The 24,770-nt window shown below is 57.2% G+C and overlaps 1 protein-coding gene across 1 annotated transcript in view; it reads left to right on the forward strand.

The window, feature by feature from the left end:
- Window positions 1-24,770, forward strand: part of ADARB2 (adenosine deaminase RNA specific B2 (inactive)) — a gene marked incomplete at both ends in the record, with an annotated part of 364,006 nt that overhangs the window by 322,584 nt on the left and 16,652 nt on the right. The window contains 3 exons of the mRNA XM_080811616.1: window positions 1,508-1,676; window positions 2,885-3,036; window positions 9,780-9,948. Of these exons, the coding sequence (XP_080667742.1) occupies window positions 1,508-1,676; window positions 2,885-3,036; window positions 9,780-9,948 (490 nt within the window). The remainder of the gene's footprint in view (window positions 1-1,507; window positions 1,677-2,884; window positions 3,037-9,779; window positions 9,949-24,770) is intronic.

Raw genomic sequence — 24,770 nt, forward strand, 5'->3', positions numbered from 1 at the left:
CGCAGCCGGTGCCGCAGCCCCGCTGGGGGGAGCAGCTCAGCGCCTGCCCCCAAGCCCGCACGACTGTGGCACCCGCATATTCCAGAATGTTCTACCAGATCAGCCTGAGGCTAGACTCACGCCACCTCCTCTATGCCTGGCTTCCTCCCTCATCCTCCCGTCGCCGGCGAGAACTCGGTGAACCCAGGAACCCCAGCTCCGGCCAGCTCGTAGGGAGCCATGCACACAGTTCCCTCCCCTCCCCTTGTCCCAGTGACATTGTGTGCAGACTTACGTGGTATGTATCACACAATACCCAGGTCTGCACACATTTCTGTCCGAGTCACCTCCCCAAACTCACGCTAAGTTCCTGAAGGACGTGACGAGTCACACGCACGGGGCTGGTACACAGGAGGTGAGATGCACAAAACGCGAGTAAGCAAGGAATGCAGCCCCTGGGCCACGCGGCCGTGCTGGGAGCGGCAGAGCCCGGAGTCCGGAGGAGACCTAATGAAGGGTGAAGCGACGGCAGTTTCTGTTTGTACAGCTGCGATTTCTGCAGAACCGAGACAGGAGCGTCAGACCAGCGCCCAGGAGAAACGTGGACAATCGCGAGGCAGTTCCCCTGCTAAGTTAACCTGCGCGCGCACCAGCACCCGAAGCCTGCAACCCGCAAGACCACGCCCACGAAGGGTACCTCCCGGCACCCCCCGCCCTGCTCCCACCGAGCTGGAACCGCGACGCGCAGACCAGAGCACGAGACCTCTTCTGACGCGCACGGAGTTCGGGCCGCAGGTCACTAACTTCCCTCGGGCTTGCTCTGAGGGTTCACTGCACAAGGGGCCCCGGAAGAGCGAGGCGGCGGGGGAGAGCTCGGGACCAGAATCCCGCGCGGCCGTCCTTGCCTCCAGACCCAGACTCCGGGTGCGAGGCAGCTGCGGTCCCCTTCCCCTCGCGGGACAAAGAACAGATGGAGGCTGTGGTCCTCTGGGGTAACCGCGAACACACCGCGCGTCGAAGTCATGAGTCCAGGGCTCATTCCGAAGGTTTCTTGGGTTTTGCCTGTCTTCCGTTCTCGCAGAGAATGTTTTGTTGACAAAGCTCCTTGGACTGCGATCAGAACGAGCACTGTCCTGTGACACATAAATCGTGCTCCACTGTGTGAAGGACCCACCAGCTCCTGCTGGGTCCCACCGGTCCACGGTGGACGAGGGGGAGGTGGCAGCAGGATTTCCGGGGTTCGTCTGGGCGGTCGCAGCACGGCCAGGCACAGGGCTCTGCTCCCCGCTTTCGGAACGGCAGCCTGACATCCAGCAGCCCGCCAGGTCCCCTCCCCTCCCGGTGGGCGCCGCGCTGCCCCTGCGGCCGTGTCTGGGGATGGACTGCGCCTCTCGCCGTGGGCAATGGTGACCATCGAGGCTCCCGGGGCGGGAGGGCCTCCGCCGCAGGCTGGGGTCTCTGGGGTCAGAAGAGGGGGAGCACAGACTCACGTTCACGCAGGTGGTCTGACGCCCTCTCTGTCCCCCAGGCCTGGACGTGAGGCAGGCACAGGTCATCGTGCTGTCCTCAGGGACCAAGTGCATCAGCGGCGAGCACATCAACGACCAGGGGCTTGTGGTGAACGACTGCCACGCGGAGATCGTGGCCCGGAGAGCGCTGCTGCATTTCCTGTATGCACAGCTAGAGCTGCACCTGAGGTAAGGGGTGGCCCGGGGCAGCAGGGTGTGGACGCCAGGACTGGCAGCATGCCCCGGTCCAGACAGTGGCGTCCTCAGAGCGCAGGCCACCCCCACACACGTGCCCACACGTAGGAACACGCCCTATCCTGGTGGAGTCTCCTGGGTCCTCACGTGGGGAAGGGACAGGGGAAGCTCCTGGGGTCTGTCACAAGGACGCTGATCCCTCATGGGGGCCCACCTCACCATCTCCCAGAGGCCCTGCCTCTTAACGCATCCTTCCACATCTGAATTTGGGGGCACACACACACAGCCTCCGGCCAGGAAGTCGCCGCAGAGCGGTGTTTCCCTGGGACGACAGGGCACCGCAAATTCAGGCACGGGCCGCTGGAGCCAGGCTCTCTTGAGACAGCTCAGGACGCCGTCCCGCCAAGGAAACTGCTCAGAAACAGGGAGGTCAGCTCCGGGCCTGCCGAGGGTGCTGGGGACAGGCCTCCCAAACACGGGCAAGGGTTTCGCCTCCTAAACACCCAACTCACAGCACCAGGCCGCCAACAATGACCGCTGGCCTTGGAGCCCGGGAGCAGAGGCGGGAGGCATACAGGCTCGTGGCGCACCTCGGCGTTTCCTGGGGGGGACGTCGCTCGGCTGCCGTGGGATCTCAGGACCCAGCCGACATGTTCCATCACCAAACGGGCAGAACGGGGGATGGCACAAGCAGCAGAGCACCAGAGCTCGGTGGACACAGCCTCCTATCCTCGGGCTGGGGCTTCCGAGGGCAGAGGCCTGTGCCCATCACAGGCTGGGGGAACAGGGGCACCACCCTGGGGCACGGCAGGTGCAGAAGGAAAGGGGGTCCCTCCAGGGGCTGGAGACCAAGCCCTCTCCACTTTGCAAAGAGGCTGCGCTGACTCCTGGGCACCCCGAGCCGTGAGCCCCAGGAGGAGGGTTTATAATGCGGAGAGGCAGGGGAGCGTCACTGAGGGAGCCAGCTCCGCACAGGGCAGCCCGAGACACAATGTTCTGGGGTGCCGGGGGCCAGCCGGGTCTCTTTGCCTGTGTCACTGCCACCTCCTCCGGACGCGGTCCTGTGGGGAGAAGGCACCATGCGGGGGCGGGGGGGGTGACGAGGGAAAAATAAGACACAAAACCAGGCAAAGGTGTCGGCCCCGCGGGCACCTCTCTGGTCGGTTCGTACGAGGTGACCAGGACCCTCTCTCTGACCCTAGCAAGCGACGGGAGGACTCGGAGCACTCGATATTCGAGCGGTCCAGGGACGGCGGCTACCGGCTGCGGGACCACGTGCTGTTCCATCTCTACGTGAGCACGTCCCCCTGCGGAGACGCCAGGCTCCACTCGCCCTACGAGGTCACCACGGACCGTAAGGCACAGCCCCTCTCCTCCGCCGGGCCCCGCGCCAGGCCATGTGTGCTGACCACGCTCACACTCGGGGCCTGGCAGCCTCTGCGGAGGTCGGGAGGGCCCCCCTGAAGCCGTAGTGTGAATCACGGAGAGCGGGTCGCTCCCCTTCATTTCAGTGGGTCAGCAGCCTGCGCCCCAGTCTGCAGAAGAGAGGACAGGACAAGGCGACGGGAGTTACCTGGAGCATGAGCAAATTATTGTTTTGCAACTTTTTTTGCAGCTTTGCAGAATAATGCTGAGCTTGGTTATTTATGTACAACAAAACCAGGGGCAGGTGTGGCCCCGGGGTGTCCACCTCCCGTGTGGAGCGCTGGGCAGGACCGGCCCTCTCGGGTGTCGGATCAGAGTGGGTGTGAATGACAGCATCTCCCCGACATACAGGTCCAGTGACATCAGCATCCCCAGAAAGAAGCGTTCGGCTGCTCCAGAGTGCCACGAAACTATCCCTGGTACAGCGTGTGCATACAACGCGTACCGTGCACGTGTGTGCACCACATACACACACACACACGTGCGCACACACAGAGACCCCCCCAAAGCATGCGTGCATACAACACGTACCATGCACATGTGTGCACCACACACACGCACACACGTGCGCACACACACATACACACACCGGCCCCAGAAGCAGCACCAGGCAAACAGGTAGGCAGTGAGACAGCACGAGTATGAGGGAGATGCTGATTCATCCCAGGAAACCCACCGCAGGCGGGACACACATAGGGAAGGTTTATTTTTGACCTCTGATTTCCCCCCATGGAGGGCTGCACTCGTGCTCTAATTACCAGTGCAAGGAAAGAAAAGCGCTCTGAAGCCTGCTGCTCGCGGCTCTGATGAGATAAGGAAGGTGCAGGGGAAAGAGCCTGTTTGGAAACCCTACGTGTACTTAACGTGATCTATTTCTCTATCGCGGGTGGCAGCCTGGCCCCGAAAAATCCCTTCTCCTTCCCGCCACCTCTGCTCCAAGACCACGGCTCCCCTCTCCCAAGTAACGCTCTCCTCACCGTCTTCCTCTGCGGCTGCTGGGGTTTACAGACAGCGGGCAGGCCTTCCTCACAGTCTGGGGCTACACGTCCACAATCCAGAGGCTGGCAGGTCTGGTGTCTGGTGACAGCCTCATCCTGGGTCTTGGAAGGCGTCTTGTCCTGTGTCCTCACCGGGGGAAGGGACAAGGGAGCTCCCTGGGGCTCTTTCAAAAGGGCATGAATCCCGTCATGGGGGACACCATCCCCTTGGGGATTCGGGCTTCAACACAGGAGTTTTTGAGGGTCACAAACTCAGTCCATAGCCGCACCCTACGGAAAGGAAGGGGCAGAGTCAAATCAAACTGAGAGTCACGGAAGGGCACCCAGGAGCTACCAGGGGCTTTCAGGGAGCCGCCCCAGGACAGACAGAGGGCTGGGTGGCTTGGCAGGTGACAGCAGGTGCGTCCACCGTCAAGAGCCGCACGGGCACGGCTTCACTGTCACATAGTCTCAGAGAAGGAAGGAGAAACAACGTGGAACAGATTCATTTTTCTCGGAGTGTTCATCAAGCTGAGTCTACAAGAACCAGCATCCCATATGAAATTGTGACTTGTGGTCCATTAGACAGCTGCTTAGAACTGTCTCTCCATTTTCTCTCGGAAGATTTGGCACCACGAAGACCCAGCCCAGGAGGCCTCCGGTCTGGGAGGAAAGGTCTGGCAGAATGTTTGGGGCCGGCCCTAATTTACCTCATTTACCGGCTTCCTCCTGAGGACCAGAAGGCTGAGTGGGGACGGCTGCGCCCGCTGCGTCTCCAGGGGGACCGCTCCGGCTCATCGGGCCCGCGCCTCTGCGCACCCGGCCCCCACAGCAGCCTCCTGGCTCCCAATTCCAGCTCGCACAGCCAGTGGTTTAGAAACTGCACAAACACACCCTCACGTGCACCCTGGGGCTCGCTTCCCGACACAGATGGCTCCTACTTCGTGGTGCTTTCAAGAAGCGGCAGGTGCTGCTCGGGGAGACCAAACAAAGCATTTCCTCCTCCTTTCCTGCGGGTATGCCGGGCAGCACGAGCTGCTGCTCCCAGGTTACTTGGCCTGGCGTCCCAGCACCTCCTCTTGGGGACCCCCCACGAGGGGCTGTCGGAGAGTCTCCTCCAGGAGCCTCATATCACCTCCCCTTGTTCGCCCAGTAAGGGTAGAACACCCCACCGCCCTCCCCGTGGAGGGCCTCCCAGAGAACCCGGGGCGTTCCTCGCAGGCCCAGGAGGGCTTGGACGCTCAGGAATGACTCCCGCTTTGGAGAGAAGCCGCTGCCACCGAGGGGGGCTCTGCGTGTCAAGCCCGCCACAGTACAGGTCTTTGCTTTGGAAGGATGGCACAGGCGGCGGGGGGGACTGGGACCTCTCTCCCGCAGGAAGCACAGGGCTGTTGGCTCGTCTGCTCCCAGAGGTCAGTGCGTCTGCGTCCTCCAAGTCAGCTTGGAGAAACCGCACGTCCCTGCTGTAAGCCTGGCTCCAGGCTCCTACACGGAGCCCTGGGAATGCAGCCCCAAAGGCCCAAAGATGGAGGCCCACCCCCAGCAGGAGCCAGCAGGAGCCCTGGGGTGGGAGCCGTGAGCTCCCCAGGTCCCACACACCACCCCGCACAGCCCCTGCCCGGTGCCCATCACGACAGCTCATTGGCTCTCAGCCTCCCCGCTCTGCACGCCTGCGTGTGCCGCGACTCCACACTCCACCCCTCACACACACACGAACACCGGGGGAGACGGCTCACTCTGCGCACGCCTATGGCAGACCGCGTGTGGCCGGGTGAGGACAGCCGGAGGCGGATCTAGACCATCCCGCAGCCCTCAGCACGCACCTTGAGACCTCACAGAGAGCAGGATCCCCTGGCATCACGGAGCCACGCCCGATTTCCTGCCCACCACAGAGAGACGGTGGCCATCCAGCGGGGACCTACGGAAGCTGGACCCACGAAGATGATGCCGCATCCTGAGTGGCGCTGGGCAGGCCTGGGCGGGCCCCACACAGCTCTGAGGGGAACCTCCATGGAAGAGAGCCCTGATGAGATCCAGGGCACATCACCGGGGCTGAGCCACCAGCAACCTCCTCCTGACTCACGAGCATCCTTAAGGCAAATGCCACTTTCGTGGTGTGTCTTTTAAATAACCTGGGAAATTCCGTTCTTATGGCCATGCTCCAGCCTGTCAGGGTGTACTTGGAATTCTCCCCTCTACCTTCCCCAACACACCATGAAAAAGAGCGTGATGATGTCATAGCTCATGAGCACGTGCTAAATGCCTCGCATGTTCTATGCCAACGCCGTTCACTGTGTGTCAGGGAAGTGCAAGAGATTAGACCAAAATCACAAAGCCAAGAAGTCTGAAGCGTCCCAAAGCCCCATCTTCGGGTCTGCCGACTGGGTCCCAGACGCTGGCAGGAGATGAGAACGTCCGTGCCCCGGGGAAGCAGGCATCCAGAGGGCCTCCGAGCTCCCGCCTCCACGAGCACCATTGCCACCGCGTCCCGCAGGACGCGCACGACGGACGCTGCCGACGTGATTACAGGAAGCAGCCGAGTGCATCACAGGGCTCCCTCCGGGACGCACACACCTTCGGAAGACGGTTTGGAAGTTAAAGGGTTCTGTGGTGCTTAGACATACGGTCTCCTGTCCCGAGGCCTCTCTCTCCCATCTGCGGGTCTCCCGCCCGCCAGCATCACAGCAGCCCCCTGTCACTCTCCAGACACGGCCGTGCTCCCTACGTGGATGCCAGCAATGGCCATTCGTGTCCACCCACTTTGATTCTGTCCTAAAAATACAATATTGACCTGAACAACCCTGTAAAGCACATGACCCCCTTCCTGCGTCTTCACAGCCGTCTTCCCAGCTCTCACGCTGATAAACGCACCAGCGACGAGTCTGGGAATACCAGCAGCGGATGAGAATGTTCTCGTGGATTTGGGAGGACAGATTTGCACCCTGCAGACGGCAACGCCTCGGACCCGCGGCAGCCTGTGCACACCCAGCACCTGCAGCCTCTGGCTGGACCGCTGTCTGGGGCGCTTCCAGACCAACTTCAGCTCCCTCCCACCTCTCACACCGGCAGAAGGGCAGAGGAGATGGGCGCTACCAGGTCAGGGCACTCAGAACGGTGCCCGCAGCCGGGATCACACTCATCGGGGAGCGTGCCAGGGAAGGCAGCCAAGATGCTGCACCTCCAAAAACAAATGGGTTTCAGGAGAGCGTCCTGCAGCTGGCTTTTCAGGCAACACTAATCCACCTAAAAACGTCAAGTTCCCTCCCACGGACCAGTCGTTAACTCAAGCCAGGACTCCCCGTCGTTGAGCATTCACTGAGTGCAGAGTCTACTTCACGGAAAGTTTGTGGTGCAGAAGCAGTGGGTAGGAATTGAGTAAAGCCTTACAAGGTAACAGGCGACTTCCAGGGCTGAAATGTGGCACAACAGTTGAAGCACCAGGAGAACAAGGATGCCATAATTAATAGAAGGAGAGGGCAAACACACCAGATTCCCTGAGAAAATATCTCTCCCACAGGACAGCAAGTCCCTGACACTGTGGTAAACTGTGGAAACTGAAGTGTATAGGTCCTCCACTCACCCCCTGCTAAGGTTGATGAGGCCAGTAAGACCCCACCTGGACCATGTAGAAAGTCGGGTCCAAGCAAAGGTTTGTCCAATGGTTTTTGAGTCATATGAACTATTTTATGTTCATTTTATCATCTTCACCAACATCACTATCATCACCATCACTACCATCACCATCACCACCACCACCATCACCACCATCATCACCATCACCACCATCATCATCACCAACACCTCCATCATCACCATCACCACCATCACCACCACCACCACCACCATCATTACCATCATCACCACCACCACCATCACCACCACCATCATAACCATCACCATCACCACCATCACCACCATCATCATCATCACCATCACCACCACCATCATCATCACCATCATCACCAACACCATCATCATCATCACCATCATCACCAACACCTCCATCATCACCATCACCACCATCACCACCACCACCACCACCGTCATTACCATCATCACCATCACCACCATCATAACCATCACCATCACCACCATCACCACCACCATCATCATCACCATCATCACCAACACCATCATCATCATCATCACCATCATCACCATCATCACTATCATCACCACCATCACCCCCATCATCATCATCTTCATCATTATTGTAACCACTGTCTTCTTGACCACCCTCATCATCACCACCACTGTCATTGTCACCATCCGATTCCTAGTACCATTTGAAGCTACAGAGATCCGCACTCTCACCATCACCATCATGGAGCATCTCTGGCTGTGCAGACCCAGGCTCGGTCTCTCAGTTCTTCCGTCTGTGGGTTACTCTTAGATCACCCCAAACTGGATTTCATCAAGCACCTGATTGGTGAGGATCAAAAAGCAACCTGAACCCTTTTAAAAGTTTACTTCCTGCAAGGAGTACAGCGATCTTTCTCCCTAAGACATAGACTTTTGAAACTATGGAAATCTCGTGAAAGAACTTCAGTTCCTAGAAACAGAAAATATCCTGTCAATTATTTTGAGATCTGTAAAAGAAGGTACACGTACAAATCCACATGTTATTATTTGATGCCTCAGTAAGGATAAATAAGGCATAAATCCTATTTCCACAACTTCAAAACTAATATCGAAACTTTGTAAAGAAAGTATCTTTAATATCCATCCATGTCAGCATACGTATGTAAATGTTGGAATCACTATATTAAATATCATTTGTATGCAACGCACTTAACCACTTCTATATTCCAGTATAATCCAGGCTTAACGTGCAGCACTTTTTAAAGAAAGAGAGAATCAAGCCAATTTTCCCTTCATTCATGCTATTTCTCCAAATAACTGTGGGGTGTGGGGTGTGGGGTGCACAGTGTGTGTGCGTCTACGTGCACGTGTGTGTGTGAGTGTGAGTACACACGCATGCTAGGGGCTCTGGGAAGGAAAACAGAACAGGGGATGAGAGCAGGAAGGACCCACAGGGACCAGCTCATAGGCTCCGTGTCGTCATTTGTCCTACAGACCCTGGGTAGCGCGGACGCCCTGCTGAGTGTGCCTGTCCGAGCTCATCCGTCCCCACGGCCCAGGACACAGGCACCAGTATTAGCCCGAGTTTAGGACTGCGTCGCAGCGGTCACGAGCAACCTCTCCGAGGTTGCGCAGCTAGAAAACAATGCCGCTGGGATGAAAACCTCTCCTGGGTCTACGGAGCACAGCTCTCAGGCCAGATCCCACCACGGCCTTTCCAGATAGTGCGGGAACGATCTTTAGATGGCTGGGAGAGGAGCAGAGAGCAGCATCTCACAGCACGCGGATGGCAGGGCGCTCGCATCTCAGCGTCCCCGAATACCGTGTGGCACGCAGCCGTGCTCGCTCAAGCGCTCGGGCCTCCGGGGCACAGAGGCTCCGACCCTGACGGCCCCGGGGCCTTGAGGGGACGTCGGGGCCGGTCTAGAGGGGGCGCTCCGGAGCACAGCTCTACACCAGCCCTGACCCTCCACGGGGCACTCATCTGTGCCTCCCCAACCCGACAGCTGTCCCGTGCAGGTGTCTGTGGGGACCGGCCCCGCCCTCGCACGGCTCCAGGCAGGGACTCCCGGTCTCCGCACCAACAGGCTCACGGCCTCCTCTCGTCTCCTAGTGAACAGCAGCAAGCACGTGGTCAGGAAGCTCCGCGGGCACCTGCGCACGAAGATCGAGTCCGGGGAAGGGACCGTCCCCGTCCGGGGCCCCAGTGCGGTACAGACGTGGGACGGCGTCCTGCTGGGTGAGCAGCTCGTCACCATGTCCTGCACGGACAAGATCGCCAGGTAACGGCCCCTTGCTCACCTCTGCCCAGGTGGCTGCGGCCTGGCGGGGCTGCGTGAGGGCAGAATGGAGAAGGCACCTGTGGGGGCGGGAAGGGGCGTCCTGGGTCACAGGCCGCGCTCCCAGCTTCACGTGCTCCACCTGAGCACGGGCCGGCTGCCCCCAGCCGCCGCCGCCGGCAAACGCTCACACGGAAGAGCCTCGGTCCCCGTTGGGCTGTCGCGCTGCACCAGCCTGGCCCGCGGGTCCGTCGGGAGCTACACGGTGCTTTCAGGCCCGCCGTCGCTGAGCACCGCCCCGGGGCCGCCTGCTTCCTGGGGCAGCTCTGCGACCGGGGGGCGTCCGTCAGGCAGGCCTCTTCCCGTTCCCTAAGGACGGACGGACCATCCGGAAACGCACCCCCTGTGCCGCCAGCCGGCCGGAAGTCCTCCCCACGCCGGAAGAGAATCTCTTCTTAGAAGGAACCTCAACAGTCCCCCTTGAAGGGCCTCGGTGGGGAGCCAGCAGGAGGACAAGGGGTTTGCCAAAGGGCACCTTCTCTCCAGGGAGGGGCCCCCTTGCTTGCGACCCCACCACCACCCCCTTCCCGTGCCCCCCACATGCACCAGCCGCACGGGGGAGCGTTCCCGTCACCGAGGTCTGGAAGCCGTCCAAGCCCCTGGTGAGCAGGACTCTGCCCCCACAGAGCCGGGGGCGGCCACCATGAGGGCGACCAGAGCACCAGGTGGTGGTGGGAAGCCTTGCCGAGAGTGACCCTCAGATTCACGGGTGAATGTATAATCCATGAACTAGAACACTGTGGTCTCGGGGCAAGCCCCCACCCCACCCCGACTTTCAGCCACATGGCTGCCCCCAAGACCTCCGGCCTGGGAGGGCTTGGGACTGGAACCCACAGGACTGAGGAGGCAGGAGGCCGAGGTTAAGAGGCGGGGGGACACGAAGGCTCAGGAGGGGCCAGAGTCCGTCCGGGGGACAGACTTGGAGGCCGGGTGGGGTGTCCCAAGGGGCCAGGGAAGGTGCACCCTCCCAGGTGTGGTTCCCCGGCACGCGGGACTGTGTGTTCACCGCAAACAGCACCTCATGTGAGGCTGGGCACCCCCCCACCGCCCCGCAGACCTTTGCCCCCAGGCCTCGGGCACGGGCGAGATGCAGCTTTTCTCCCTGGGAGGCCCAGCACGGGGCTGGCAGCGGCAGGCAGGTGAGGCCAGGCAGAGCAAGGGGCGGCCACCGCAGGCCCCGCACACGGGGTCCCTGCCTCCCCAGATGTGCCGGCCTCAGGGACAAACCGAGCTCTCCTGGGGACTCAGCCAATGGCTGCAGGAGAAATGGGGCCATTTACTTCCCAGCTGCAGCTCTGCTCTGGGCCCGCAGAGGCAACAGACAGTCTAATGACAATAAATCAAGCCACCGATTTCTGCATCAAAGGGAAAGGCCCGGATTCGTCAAGCAGCTCATCTTTCAGAAGAAAATGTATTCCTCCTTTTTAATATTCTCGTCTATTCATGAAGCAGGAAAAAAGGGGTAATTTTCACCTAACGGAAATTCTCTCGCTGCCCGAAGATCACATCGGGTTTCTAAATTAACTCTCTGAGTCCCTAGGAAAAAAGTGAATTAATGCCGCAGCCCTGAGACTTCACCGTCTGTGGCATCTCACACGTCGACCGACGGCCAGTTAAACCCGGGAGAAGCCCCGCACGACGCCGGCCGTGGACGGGTGTGATCCCAGGTCAGGCTCTGCCCTTTCTCATCAAACGTCCCGGAGGAACAAAAGGCCAGCTGGCATCTCGCCAGGGGCCTCAGACACTGTCCTGGTTTGAGAATGATTCTAGACGGCCTCTGAGGAAGACGCTCGTGTCTGGGGACGGCGATGGCTCTGGGCCGGCCAGAAGGACAGCGCTTTCTCCCTGCAACGACCCAGGAGGTGAAGGACTCCAGCCCCACGGGAAGCCTGTCTCCATGCGCTGGGCTCCGGCCGCAGGTCTGGTAGCAAGGCCCTCCTCACTCACCCTTCCAAGCCCTCACCCACCGTCCTCCCGCCCCCACCCGCATCTTCTCTCTGAGCACACGGACGTGGGAGTCACATCCCTCCTCCCAGGAGGACCCCTCAGCTCTCCAATCTGTGCACGGCCAACTCAGCCCACGAGAGCCGACGGTCATTAGGCAATTTTGAAAGCAGACTGGTAAACACAGTTGTCCTTAAGAGTCAAATAACAAAAACTTTCAACTAAAAAAAGTTTTATTAAAAACAAAGGCAAAAAAACTCAAAACTCAACCCTTCCTAATCCTGTTACTCCCACGTTTCCTCGTTTCGCACGCCCAGCGTCTGCATGAGGGAGGTGTACAAAACGCCTGCCCACTGCCCGTCCACCGCGGGTCCAGCCCCAAACCGGGTCAGGGCTTCGCGCCGGTCGCGTGAAACCGGCCACAGCAATGGTGTTTACACCCCGGAAATCAGCAGAGGCTGCAAATCGGTGCCTTTTTTTTTTTTTTTTTTTGAGCTGGTTGTTACCCACACCTGTCAGAGTCGTATGTTTCAAGTCACAGAGACCCAAAATAACGTGTGTGTCACCTCCCTCGGGACGAAGTGAGCACACAAAGGTAGGAACCCAAACAGGCTTGTGTGTGAAGGCGGGAGACACACAGACAAGGCTCATCCCACGCAGGAGGCCACTACCCGTCGTGGCCGTGTCCCACCTGTCCCTGCCCCCATGCGACAGGGACAGCCGCTCACATCCGACCCCACCCGTACCTCCCGCCGTCCTCGGAGCCTCCAGCTTCGTCCCCTCCTGTTCCTGCAGCTACTGGCCTGAGACTGGCCACACGGTCATCCCACGCTCGTCCTTCTCCCCTTACAGAACCAACCCCTAAACCCAGCTCCCTCCCCCCGGTGATTACTCACTTGCTCTCTAACCCAGATTTTCGGGGGGACTGTCGGTGCTCGCCCCCAACCACCGCCAATGGCGTCTGGCTTCCACCTGCCCTGCTTGGGAGAGCTCGTCCCCGCGGAATCTGAGAGGTCACTCGTGGGTCCCGTGGGGCTGCCTGCCCCCCGCCAAAGCCGGAGCACCACATCACAGCGGTGCTCGCAGGAGAAACAGACAGGTGGGCAGGGGGACAGAGACCCCCCAGCGACTGTGCGGGGGACATTTGTGAAGGAGACGGGGAGCGGGTGACCGGTGCCGGCAGCAGCTGCTGAGGACAGTTATCCGCAAATATCCAGAAACTCACGTCGGTCACTGCGGAGAACAGCAGGACGACAGGGGCTTCTCGGACGCACCCACGTCCCTCTGATGAGGCCCCACACCCTCAGCTCCTGAGCCCCCACGTGGCACGCACAGGTGCGTCCCATCGGCGAGCAGGGAATGCTACGCGGCTAGAACCCCCTGTGCCCAGAGCGACCGCGGCGTCCCACATGGGCAGCATAGCACAGGGGGCCCAATGGGACCCCAAACCCGGGGGCCTGCCCCCCTCCCCCAGCAGATGCAGGCTCGGCAGATGCAGGGATGCAGCCTCTGCCGGGCCCTCACTCTGCCCACAGCTGTGCCGCCCGCAAACCGCAAGGTTTACTCTCAGGACAGACATGCTTCCCTAGGGACCGGCCAAGGCTCTTAGCCCCGGTGCTGCTGGGACCCACGAGTCACGTCCACGTGGTGACAGAGAACTTTCTCCAGGACAGAAGTGGGTCTGTCACGTAACGCAGGTGCGTTTATTTGGAAGGAAACAAGTGAATGAACTTGTATCTTTAATTAAGATAGAGAAATGCACCCGTGAGACCCGTCTGTACTCCTCTTTGCAAACCTCCCCCACGAGCGTGAGTCACGGAGGGAGCCGGCTCTCTCCCAAGATCCGACCCAGCGCGGCTGCTTGCTTCCCTCCGAGATCCAAGGCAATACACAGGCGTCCCGTTGTGGATCAGAGACACCCACGCGGCATGAATTAGAGCACACAGACGTTCGGAGCGCGATTTCATGAGTCACAACGGGTATCATGTCACACCGTCAGTGGTGAGATGGTGCAAAGACAGGTTTACAGCAAAACATGTGACGGAAGGCTTCAAGTTTTTACCGTGGTTTACAACGCACCGAACAACACCGAGAACACCGTGAACGCACGACCCGGGTCCCGGCCGTTGGGTAACGCCTCACCTTTCCTCCGTGTCCTGCCGGTTCCTCTTCTCGGCCCTCCGGCTCGGCTTCCGGCTCCCCCCGCGGCCCTGCAGCAGCAGGGGGCCCGTCCGTGGGAGCGGGGAGCGGGGCGACGGACCGCATCCCTGACCGCCCGGGTCTCCACTGAGACGAGAGCCTCACCGCAGAGGAAGCTCAATCCTTTCAACACCAGCGGCTCGGGGCTCGTCCGGGAGGCCCCTGTGTCTCCCTGGGACTCACGCAGTGCGGGCAATGCTCTCATCACCAGAGGGAGGCTGCAGTCCTTCTCTCTATCCACAGGCAAATCTCCTCCCCCATGAGGAGGACTGGGGGCTGTCACCCCGCCTGGTCCCCCAGCCCCCTGGAACACCACCTCGGCGGCCCCCTCTGGGATCCGAGGTTCTGCGACAGGAGGTGCTCAGTGCGGGGCGGGGGGACCCCCTCCCGCATCACCTTGAGAATGCCCACCTGCCTCCGTGCATGACCCGTGTGCACTCCCTGGGCCTCCCCAGAAATTCTGGAGCACCTGCCGGGCTTGGTCAACACCCACGGACGTGACACACACACAGCCACTCTGAGACATGAAGGGGCCACCCAGAAGCAACGGACCTAAGTCCTGTGCCCGGTGGAAGGATGGTGAGGGCGCCGCAGTCAGAAGGGTGGAGCTCTCGGGGCCTGGGGCAGTGCAGGGTGGCCCCAGGCACACTGAGAGAGTGACAGAAACCGCAGAGTCTGGGCGGCTGCTATGAGGCGGACCCAGGACGTGGAGAGCACGGACAGAGGCCCCAGCCACAGATGCACGCCCGGCTTCTCTAAGTCGAGGGGACTGTCCAAGGTGAACAGAGCAGCTGCGGGCAAGGTGACGTCATTGTCATTAAACTCCTGTCAAAGGCGTGGGACTGCGGCTGGAGAAGCCCGTGCACCAGGCATGCTGCACAAGTGAGCACAGCGCACCAAGCCCGCATTCTTGAAGGCTTCGCTCAGAGCACACGGGCCCTGACTGCCCGACGGAGATCACGCTTGGCTCCGTTTGAAAGTAACGCCCGGGGCGTCCTGTGCAGCGGGAGGTGAGAGGCCCGCAGAGCCGGAGAGCCAAGCAGTGCAGACCAGGGCATCCCGGGTCACACGAGAGCTCTCTGCTGCCCCGTGCTTGGGGAAAGACACGCCAGGGCCTCAGAATGGAGACACGCAGCCTAAATTTTTCCCCCTAAAAATAATCCTGACACCGAACATAGCACAAAAGAAAATCTGGTTTCTTTTGTTAGGAACACAGTTGTCAATCACCAGGGAAATTCTTCGGTCGTCAGAGTCTTTTGAAAGTGAAACCATTTCTCTGTAGATTCTGTACAAATGGCAGAAATGCTGTCTCGAAGATAAAAGTCAGTCCCAGGGCTCCAGTCGGGGACAGTCAGTCCCTCACAGGTGAACTGGCCTTGCAGGAAAACCAAACCAGCCGCAAAGCTCCCCACGGTGGGCGCCCCGCGATGCCCCGACGCTGGGGGTCTGCCGCCTGCAGACGAAGGGGCCGCTGAGCGAGACCAGGAGACGAGCGTCACACCCGACTGCCAAAGCAGAGCTCGGAGCGCGGATCCCCGTTACAGAGTCAAACGCAGGGAGGAGACACGAGGAAAAGAGGGAAAGCAGAAGACGGACACGTAACGTAGCGGATACCCTGGCGGGGACAGCAGCAGCAGCCAGCGTCCACTCCACCCGAACTCGGCCGTCAGGGCCGCCGCGCTGGCCATCCCCTCGGCAGGCAGGGCGCGGCGCGCTCAGGGCCCATGGAGCTCGGGCCTCGGGGCGGTCCGTGGGCTCCCTGTTCCCCAGGCATCCGGGACGCTCCCCCAGTGGCTACGGGGAACGATGGAGCCCATGACGTCCTCACACAAAGGCTTCGCACCCGGACACACTCCCCTACGAGGGTCACAGAGCCCACCCACGGTAGAGGGTGACCAGTAGGTGCTCGCGGATGAGACGGGGCGGGACCTCCCGATGGCCCACAGCAGATGCCACAGGCTGAACCGTGGCCCCTGAAGTGGTGTGTCCATGTCCTCCCAGCCAGAACCTGTGGACGTGCCCTCACGTGTCGGCGCTCAGCAAGCACGAGGGACGATTCTGGTTGGCTCTGGATTCAGCCACGTGGGTCCTTGCAAGAGGGGACCCGGGGACAAGGAGGTGACGTGTCTACAAGCCACAGAGCAGCAGGGCGGCCAGCAGCAGCCCCCCAACAAGGATCAGAGAAAGGCCTGGTCCAGCTTCCCCAGAGCCCGGCCCACACCTGGACCTCACCCTGGGGCCTCGGGGCCCAAGAGAGAATTCGTGGCTGTCGTTTCCAGCCCCCACGTGGTGTGCGCCGCCACGACCCCGGGAGACCAGACCCCAGAGGTGAGAGGTGGCGCTCGCTTAGCCCAACTCACGTGGTCTTTGGAAAATCATGCAATGAGACCAAGTCACAGTAAAGTCAGTTCCCACAACGCAACCACCTGTCCCCGGTGAGCACAGCGTCGCGACAGAGAGGAAGCCGCTTCCCGGCGGCCACGGCAGCCGGCCTTCCGCAGCGCAGGCTAGGAGGGTAACCGCGCACCCGAGAGCACCCGATTCTTCTTCCAAGAGACGCCAGAGCGCAGGTGCCACGGCTCCGCGAGACCGTGGGGGGTGGGGACAGCTAACAGCACTGTCGTGGGCGCCTTCCCGAAGGCGCGCCCTGCTTCTCCCGCCGCGGACGCCCACCCACACGCTCTCCCACGGCGCACGCCGTCTCCCGCAAGGAGGGGAACCAAAGCAGGGCGCTCTGCCTCTGCACGCCAGATTCAAATCTGAGCGGCACATAAAAGTGTAAATCTTCTGGAACTAATGTTCCTTTAGATATGGTTTCTAATTTTAAGTACCTGAGCTTGATTATTGATCGCAATGTGTCTTTAAATGAACAGATTAAAACTTTCTCCATAAAAATGAACTGTAAAAAATTATAGCTGTTCTCCGGGGAGGAGGGCACTGTCTGACGTCTAAACTCGGATGTCAGACGGTGAAGAGTGACTTCCTCCTGACCGCAGCCGTGGGCGGCGCCTCTCAGCTCCCAGCCACCAGTCCCCTGCCCCCGATCTGCTGGTGGTCGTCCTCTGCCGGAATGTTCCCCGCTCCACGGAAACCAAGCGACAGTGCTGCTCATCTTTCCATCCTGGAGATACAGGTCCTTTGAAAAGACATCCTCCCAAACACCCGGCCCCAGGATGCTACGCTTCCTGCACCAAAGACTTGGTGGCGGTCTGCCCGCACCCATCGTACAGAAGCTCCAGTGGTAACTTCAGGAACACGCTCCCAGTACAAACACTGTGTATCTGGCGCCTCATCTCTTGTACCTAAAGCAACACGGATCTGAACGGCTCCACACCGCCCCACCCCGGACTCTGCAAACGGCTGGGAAGCTCGGTTTCTGCAAAACCATCTGGAAATCTGGTTGGCCCCACAGGAGACAAGACCTTGGTCCAAGGAAAGCAAAGGGGTCGGGTGAAGTGGCCACGTGAGTTAAGGCCACAGACATCTCATGCACGGTACAGTGTCAGCAGGACATGGCGGGGGTCCTGATGACGGGACCGAGGGGAAGGAGACCATGTCTGGGGACTCGAGTAGAGAGAGCCTTGAGCACCGGTCTGGGCAGAAGCATCTCGTGGCGCACACACAGTGGCCAGAGCTTTACCTTCCAGTTTCCATCTCCACAAAAGGAACAGAAGGCACTCCCTAGAGTAACATAGTCACACTGGTCCTCCAGCAACCAGGGGCCAAATACAGCCCCTCTCAGGAGGGCCAGGGGGCCCAGAGCTCTGAGAGCCAGCCAGAGCCTGGAGCTGGCGGTGGGGACGCCACCCCCCATGGCTCAACCAGCACCGGAAACCCCACGCACCCCAGAAACGGCAGCCCCCCCACACGCACGCGCTGGCGCCGAGAGCGGAGAGACACGGCCGAGAGAACCGAGTCACCACGCTGCTCTTGGTCTGGCAAGACTGTTGACACTGTCAGTCTGTCAGGCAGCCGCAGACGGAAATGTTGGGTCGAGAGAGGACACGGCCCAGGTAGATTTCCGAAAACGGAGATGAGACGGCGCGTTAAGCAGAAGTAATTTCTTTCAGCTGAAAATAACCCGAAGCGGCAGGACATCGTCCTGACCCAAGGCCGACCGCCAGGACACCTGTGTCCCCAGCTTCTGCAGTCACTGCCTATGTCCAGGGGACTCTGATCACCATGACACACACAGACATCCTGAGGAGCTACCGGGAGCCAGAGGTCACCTCAGGCAGACAGGTGTCCACTGTCTGTAACAACCGTCCCAAAACAGAGGGTCCTTCAACACACCATGCGCTCTGCGGGCAAACCTTCCGTGTGTGGGGGGGCTCGATCGGACGGCATCCGCTCGGGCAGCCCCTGGGGCCAGGGGCCGCTCTCCACACGGCATGCTCACACAGGGGGCCAGCTGGGGTCGACGGTCAGCTAGGAGCTCTGCCACGCTGTGGGATGAGACCGGGCTCCCCTTCCCGGACTGCTCGGCTGGGATCCAAAAGAGGACGTGGTAGCGTGAGCGAGAGCAGGGGGACAACACATGTGGTTTCCGTGGCAATGGTGAGTTCCCTAACTCGACCCGTTCATGGTGTCTGAGGGGAGTGAGCAGAGGGGGCCGGCCAGAGAGCAGTGAGGACAGAGAGCAGCGTGGACAGAAGGCGGTGACCATGTCCGCAGCCGGCAGGTGAGCTGCGGGCGGCCATATCCAAGCTCCTCCAGGAATGGACTGTAATTATTTAACAGCCCCTACGAAGAAGCCGTTAGATGATTCCAGGCCTTTCATTTTGTTTTGTTTGCTTTGCAACAGCCAACAATTCTCTCACGACTGTGCTCATACATGTGGCCCGCCATTTTACTGAGAGTACACCCACGGGACGAATCCCCAGCGGTGACGTCCCTGAGTAGAAGAGTTAACGGTCTGGTCCTTCTCTTTTGTTTGGAAAGTCCCCATCAGCGGACTGGAAATGGGATGGGCCATTCGTGCACGAATGTTGCACGATTACCCGCCTCGGTCAACAGGAGGGAGAGGAAGGTTTTTGATTGGGGACTGGGGGGCAGGTACCAACACCCAGACTGGGAGGAGGGTAAGTCCTCTCCTGCAGACTTTGAAATGACTGAGAAGCAGACACTACCGTGACGACCACACACTCGGCACGGGACCCAGCATTCTGAGCGTAGCAGCCGGAGAACCCGCTGGAAGGCTCGCTGAAGCTCGCTCTGCCCGCCCTGAGCTTCTGAGTCAGTCGGTCTGAGGTGGGGCCCAGAGGGTGCATTTCTCTCAAGTCCCCGGTGATGCAGATACAGCCGGTCAGACCCCACACTTCGAGGACTGCTGCTGTAGGCTGTCGTCCAGGGTAGCAAGCAAAGTGGTCACAGGAATGCAGGTCACTGCAGTCACACCTGGGATTTGCCCTGAGCTTTTGACTCCAATGTCTGTGCCGACCGCCTGGCCGCAGAAGGGTCTCGGCCTGTCCTGCATCAGAATCACTGCGGCATCAGGCACTGGCGAGGCGGATGCCTGGTCTGCACCCCGGCCCCATGATGTCTGAGTGTGGGGGCACCTGGCACCAAGAGAGTCTCAGAGCCCCCGACGTGAGCCCGACACGCACCGAAGCCAGAAACCACCCATCTGCAACGCTGCAGGCGTTCCGGCGGAACGGGGAGCCCTGGGTCTCCGTCATGCCTCCTGCCCCAACCCGGACCTCACGGGTGGAGCAAAGTCTGGGGGTTCTTCCCAGCTGGGCGTGGCTATATGTTCAGATGACGGGCAAGCTGTCCTACGGATGAGGAAAAACCCGAAGCAAGCACGTAACCCCAGCCCGCGTCACGGAGATGTGACAGACACAGCATTACGGGAGTTTAAGGCGTTCACACCCGGGGACACAGTCGCCACCGAAGCTTTAGCTGACACGCCAGCACGACCCAGTTAACACTTCCTTTTGTGGCGAGAACCTTCAAGATCTACTCTTCATAATTTTCAAGTACATAACACAGTCTTACTAAACACAGTCTCCATGCTATGATTCAATCCCCAAACTAATTTATCTTATAACTGAAAGTTTGTGGGCTTCTACCAACATCTCCCTCCTTCCCCCACGCCCTTCAGCCCCTGGTAACCACCACTTTACTCTGTTTCTGTGAGTTTGGCTTTCCTGACTCTCACGTAGAAGTGAGGTCGCGCAGTATCTGTCTTTCTCTCTGACTCATTCACTTAGGACAATTCCTTCAAGATTCATCCAAGCTACCACTCTTACATTCACGTCTTTGATCCGTTTCGCGTTTGTTTTGGGTGTGGTGGGAGAAAGAGGTCCAGCCTCGTTCCGCTGTGTGTGTCTGTCCAGTTTTCCCAGCACCACGTGCTGAAGAGGCCGCCTCTGCCCAGTGCGTGTTCTCAGATCCTCCGCCATGGACTATTTCCGGGCTCTCTGTTCCGTTCCGTTGATCGACGTTTCTGTCTCACGCCAAGTAAGCATCTGTTCTGATCGTACCTGAAGACGGTGCCACAGACGTCACTGTAATTTAGGGGAGTTACACCACCCTGAAGGGCCACAGCGAGGAGGTACAAGAACAGGCAAGAACCCCAACTGTCCAGTATGCGTGACGGGAACCCTGGTCCCCTGTCTCATGGGCCAGGGCGCGCGGGTAGTGACCCTCTGGGGTAGGGCTCGTCCCTGTGACTGTCCCCGCTGAGTCTTAGAGGCCAAGATCCAAACTGCGCAAGGAGCGCGCATCGCTCAGTTAAAGGGAGCAGCTCTTCTCTCGATCTCCTGCACGTCTCTGGTATTTCTGTGATTGACAAACAGACGGAAATACATTTATTGCGGATTATCTATATTGAAAACCAGACATGGGATTTTTTTTCTCTGTCAACGTTGCAGAAATATCCGTCGTTTGAACAAAGGGCGTGGTATTTTCTTCAATCCGGAACGCTGAAGAGTCCCTTTATGTTCAGGAAGACACTTGGTTTTACCGATCACGTTAGCGGAGTGAGTTCAAACTCCTGCAGCGAGGCGAGGAGGAGGGCTTTCTCTTTTTTTTTTTTTTTTTTTTTAATTTTTTATTTATTTTCAGCATAACAGTATTCATTGTTTTTTCACCACACCCAGTGCTCCATGCAATCTGTGCCCTCCCTAATACCCACCACCTGGTTCCCCCACCCTCCCACCCCGCCCCTTCAAAACCCTCAGGTTGTTTTTCAGAGTCCATAGTCTCTCATGGTTCACCTCCCCTTCCAATTTCCCTCAACTCCCTTCTCCTCTCCATCTACCCTTGTCCTCTATATTATTTGATATGCTCCACCAATAAGTGAAACCATATGATACTTGACTTTCTCTGCTTGACTTATTTCACTCAACATAATCTCTTCCAGTCCTGTCCATGTTGCTACAAAAGTTGGGTATTCGTCCTTTCTGATGGAGGCATCATACTCCATAGTGTATATGGACCACATCTTCCTTATCCATTCATCCGTCGAAGGGCATCTTGGTTCTTTCCACAGTTTGGCGACCGTGGCCATTGCTGCTATAAACATTGGGGTACAGATGGCCCTTCTTTTCACTACATCTGTATCTTTGGGGTAAATACCCAGCAGTGCAATTGCAGGGTCATAGGGAAGATCTATTTTTAATTTCCTGAGGAATCTCCACACTGTTCTCCAAAGTGGCTGCACCAGTTTGCATTCCCACCAACAGTGTAAGAGGGTTCCCCTTTCTCCACATCCTCTCCAACACACGTTGTTTCCTGTCTTGCTAATTTTGGCCATTCTAACTGGTGTAAGGTGGTATCTCAATGTGGTTTTGATTTGAATCTCCCTGATGGCTAGTGATGATGAACATTTTTTCATGTGTCTGGTAGCCATTTGTATGTCTTCCTTGGAGAAGTGTCTGTTCATATCTTCTGCCCATTTTTTAATATGATTATCTGTTTTGTGTGTGTTGAGTTTGAGGAGTTCTTTATAGATCCTGGATATCAACCTTTTGTCTGTACTGTCATTTGCAAATATCTTCTCCCATTCCGTGGGTTGCCTCTTTGTTTTGATGACTGTTTCTTTTGCTGTGCAGAAGCTTTTTATCTTGATGAAGTCCCAGAAGTTCATCTTTGCCTTTGTTTCCTTCGCCTTTGGAGACATATCTTGAAAGAAGTTGCTGTGGCTGATATCAAAGAGGTTACTCCCTATGTTCTCCTCGAGGATTCTGATGGATTCCTGTCTCACGTTGAGGTCTTTTATCCATTTCGAGTTTATCTTTGTGTACGGTGTAAGAGAATGGTCAAGTTTCATTCTTCTATACATACCTGTCCAGTTTTCCCAGCACCATTTATTGAAGAGACTGTCTTTTTTCCACTGGATATTTTTTCCTGTTTTGTCAAAGATTATTTGACCATAGAGCTGAGGGTCCATATCTGGGCTCTCTACTCTGTTCCACTGGTCCATGTGTCTGTTTTTATGCCAGTACCATGCTGTCTTGGTGATCACAGCTTTGTAGTAAAGCTTGAAATCAGGTAACGTGATGCCACCAGTTTTATTTTTGTTTTTCAACATTTCCTTAGCAATTCGGGGTCTCTTCTGATTCCATACAAATTTTAGTATTATTTGCTCCAGCTCTTTGAAAAATACTGGTGGAATTTTGATTGGAATGGCATTAAAAGTATAGATTGCTCTGGGCAGTATAGACATTTTAACGATGTTTATTCTTCCCATCCAAGAGCATGGAATGGTCTTCCATCTTTTTGTGTCTTCTTCAATTTCTTTTAGGAGTGTTCTGTAGTTCCTCGAGTACAGATCTTTAACCTCTTTGGTTAGGTTTATTCCGAGGTATCTTATGGTTTTTGGTGCTATAGTAAATGGAATCGATTCTCTAATTTGCCTTTCTGTATTTTCATTGTTAGTGTATAAGAAAGCCACTGATTTCTGGACATTGACTTTGTATCCTGCTACATTACTGAATTGCTGTATGAGTTCTAGTAGTTTGGAGGTGGAGTCTTTCGGGTTTTCCATATAAAGAATCATGTCATCTGCGAAGAGAGAGAGTTTGACTTCTTCCTTGCCAATCTGGATACCTTTTATTTCTCTTTGTTGTCTGATTGCTGTTGCTAGGACTTCTAATCAGAAGCTATTATCAACAGTTATATGCCAATAAGCTAAGCAACCTAGATGAAATGGATGCATTCCTGGAAAACTATAAACTCCCAAAATTGAACCAGGAAGAAATTGACAACCTGAATAGACCGATATCTAGTAACGAGATTGAAGCAGTGATCAAAAACCTCCCAAAAAACAAGAGCCCAGGACCTGACGGATTCCCTGGGGAATTCTATCAAACTTTCAAAGAAGAAATAATACCTATTCTCCTGAAGCTGTTTCAAAAAATTGAAGCAGAAGGAAAACTTCCAGACTCTTTTTATGAAGCCAGCATTACCCTGATCCCCAAACCAGGCAAAGACCCTACCAAAAAGGAGAATTTCAGACCGATATCACTGATGAATATGGATGCTAAGATTCTCAACAAGATCCTAGCAAACAGGATCCAACAGCACATTAAAAAGATTATCCACCATGACCAGGTAGGATTCATCCCTGGGTTACAAGGATGGTTCAACATTCGCAAATCAATCAATGTGATAGAACAAATCAATAAGAGAAGAGAGAAGAACCACATGATCCTCTCCATTGATGCAGAAAAAGCTTTTGACAAAATCCAGCATCCGTTCCTGATTAAAAAGCTTCAAAGTATAGGGATAGAGGGAACATTCCTGAACTTCATCAAATCTATCTATGAAAAACCCACAGCAAATATCATCCTCAATGGGAAAAAGCTTGCAGCCTTCCCATTGAGATCAGGAACACGACAAGGATGCCCACTCTCACCACTCTTGAGGGCTTTCTCTTTATTTTAAATGTTACCAAGACGAAGCCAGATGTGGAAGTTACTTGTTGTTAGACAATCCCGCAGAACCGGAACCACCCCGCTTAGGCTCCGGACGTTCTGCTCAAAGCCGGCACCCGACATCTACAGGACGGCACGGCCTCTTCCGGGAATACTCACTTTATCGCTCGAGACTCGCCATACTTCAGCAAGTGCTTTGTTATCGGCGGGGGAAACGTCCATTTCTCTGCTTTGAATTCACGATTCACGCGTCGTCGGAGCGGGGACACACGTGGGCTGCCCGTACCGCAGAACCCCCGGCCATCGCCAGTAGCCTGGCATCGTGCCTGCGGACTGACCGCGTCGGCGACGTTCTCTGCGGGAGCCCGTGTTCAGCCACACGTGCAAACACAAGAGAGCCTCTGCGGGGCTTGGGAATAAAGTGTAAATACCGAAACCTCGCACGGCCGAAGAGACCTCCTGCCAACCTTGCCCCTCTTCTTCTCGGCACACTTTCCTGCTTCTGCAAATCCAAAAAGGAGGAAACTAAAATATTAGATGAAGTGACTCTATTGGATTTTCCTCACTTTGCTGGTACTGCCTGGAAATACTGGTCTCAGATTTAAGGGAAGGAACCCAATACCTCAGTAACCGCTCGGAAACACCCGTGTTCCTTCCACGGAAAGCTCGCATAGCAAAAAACAAAACAAAAAAACAAACAAACAAACCTAAAAAACCTCCTATCCAGGAATTTGTTGAAAT

The sequence above is a fragment of the Martes martes genome (assembly GCF_963455335.1).
Source record: "Martes martes genome assembly, chromosome: 8".
Taxonomy (NCBI): domain Eukaryota; kingdom Metazoa; phylum Chordata; class Mammalia; order Carnivora; family Mustelidae; genus Martes; species Martes martes.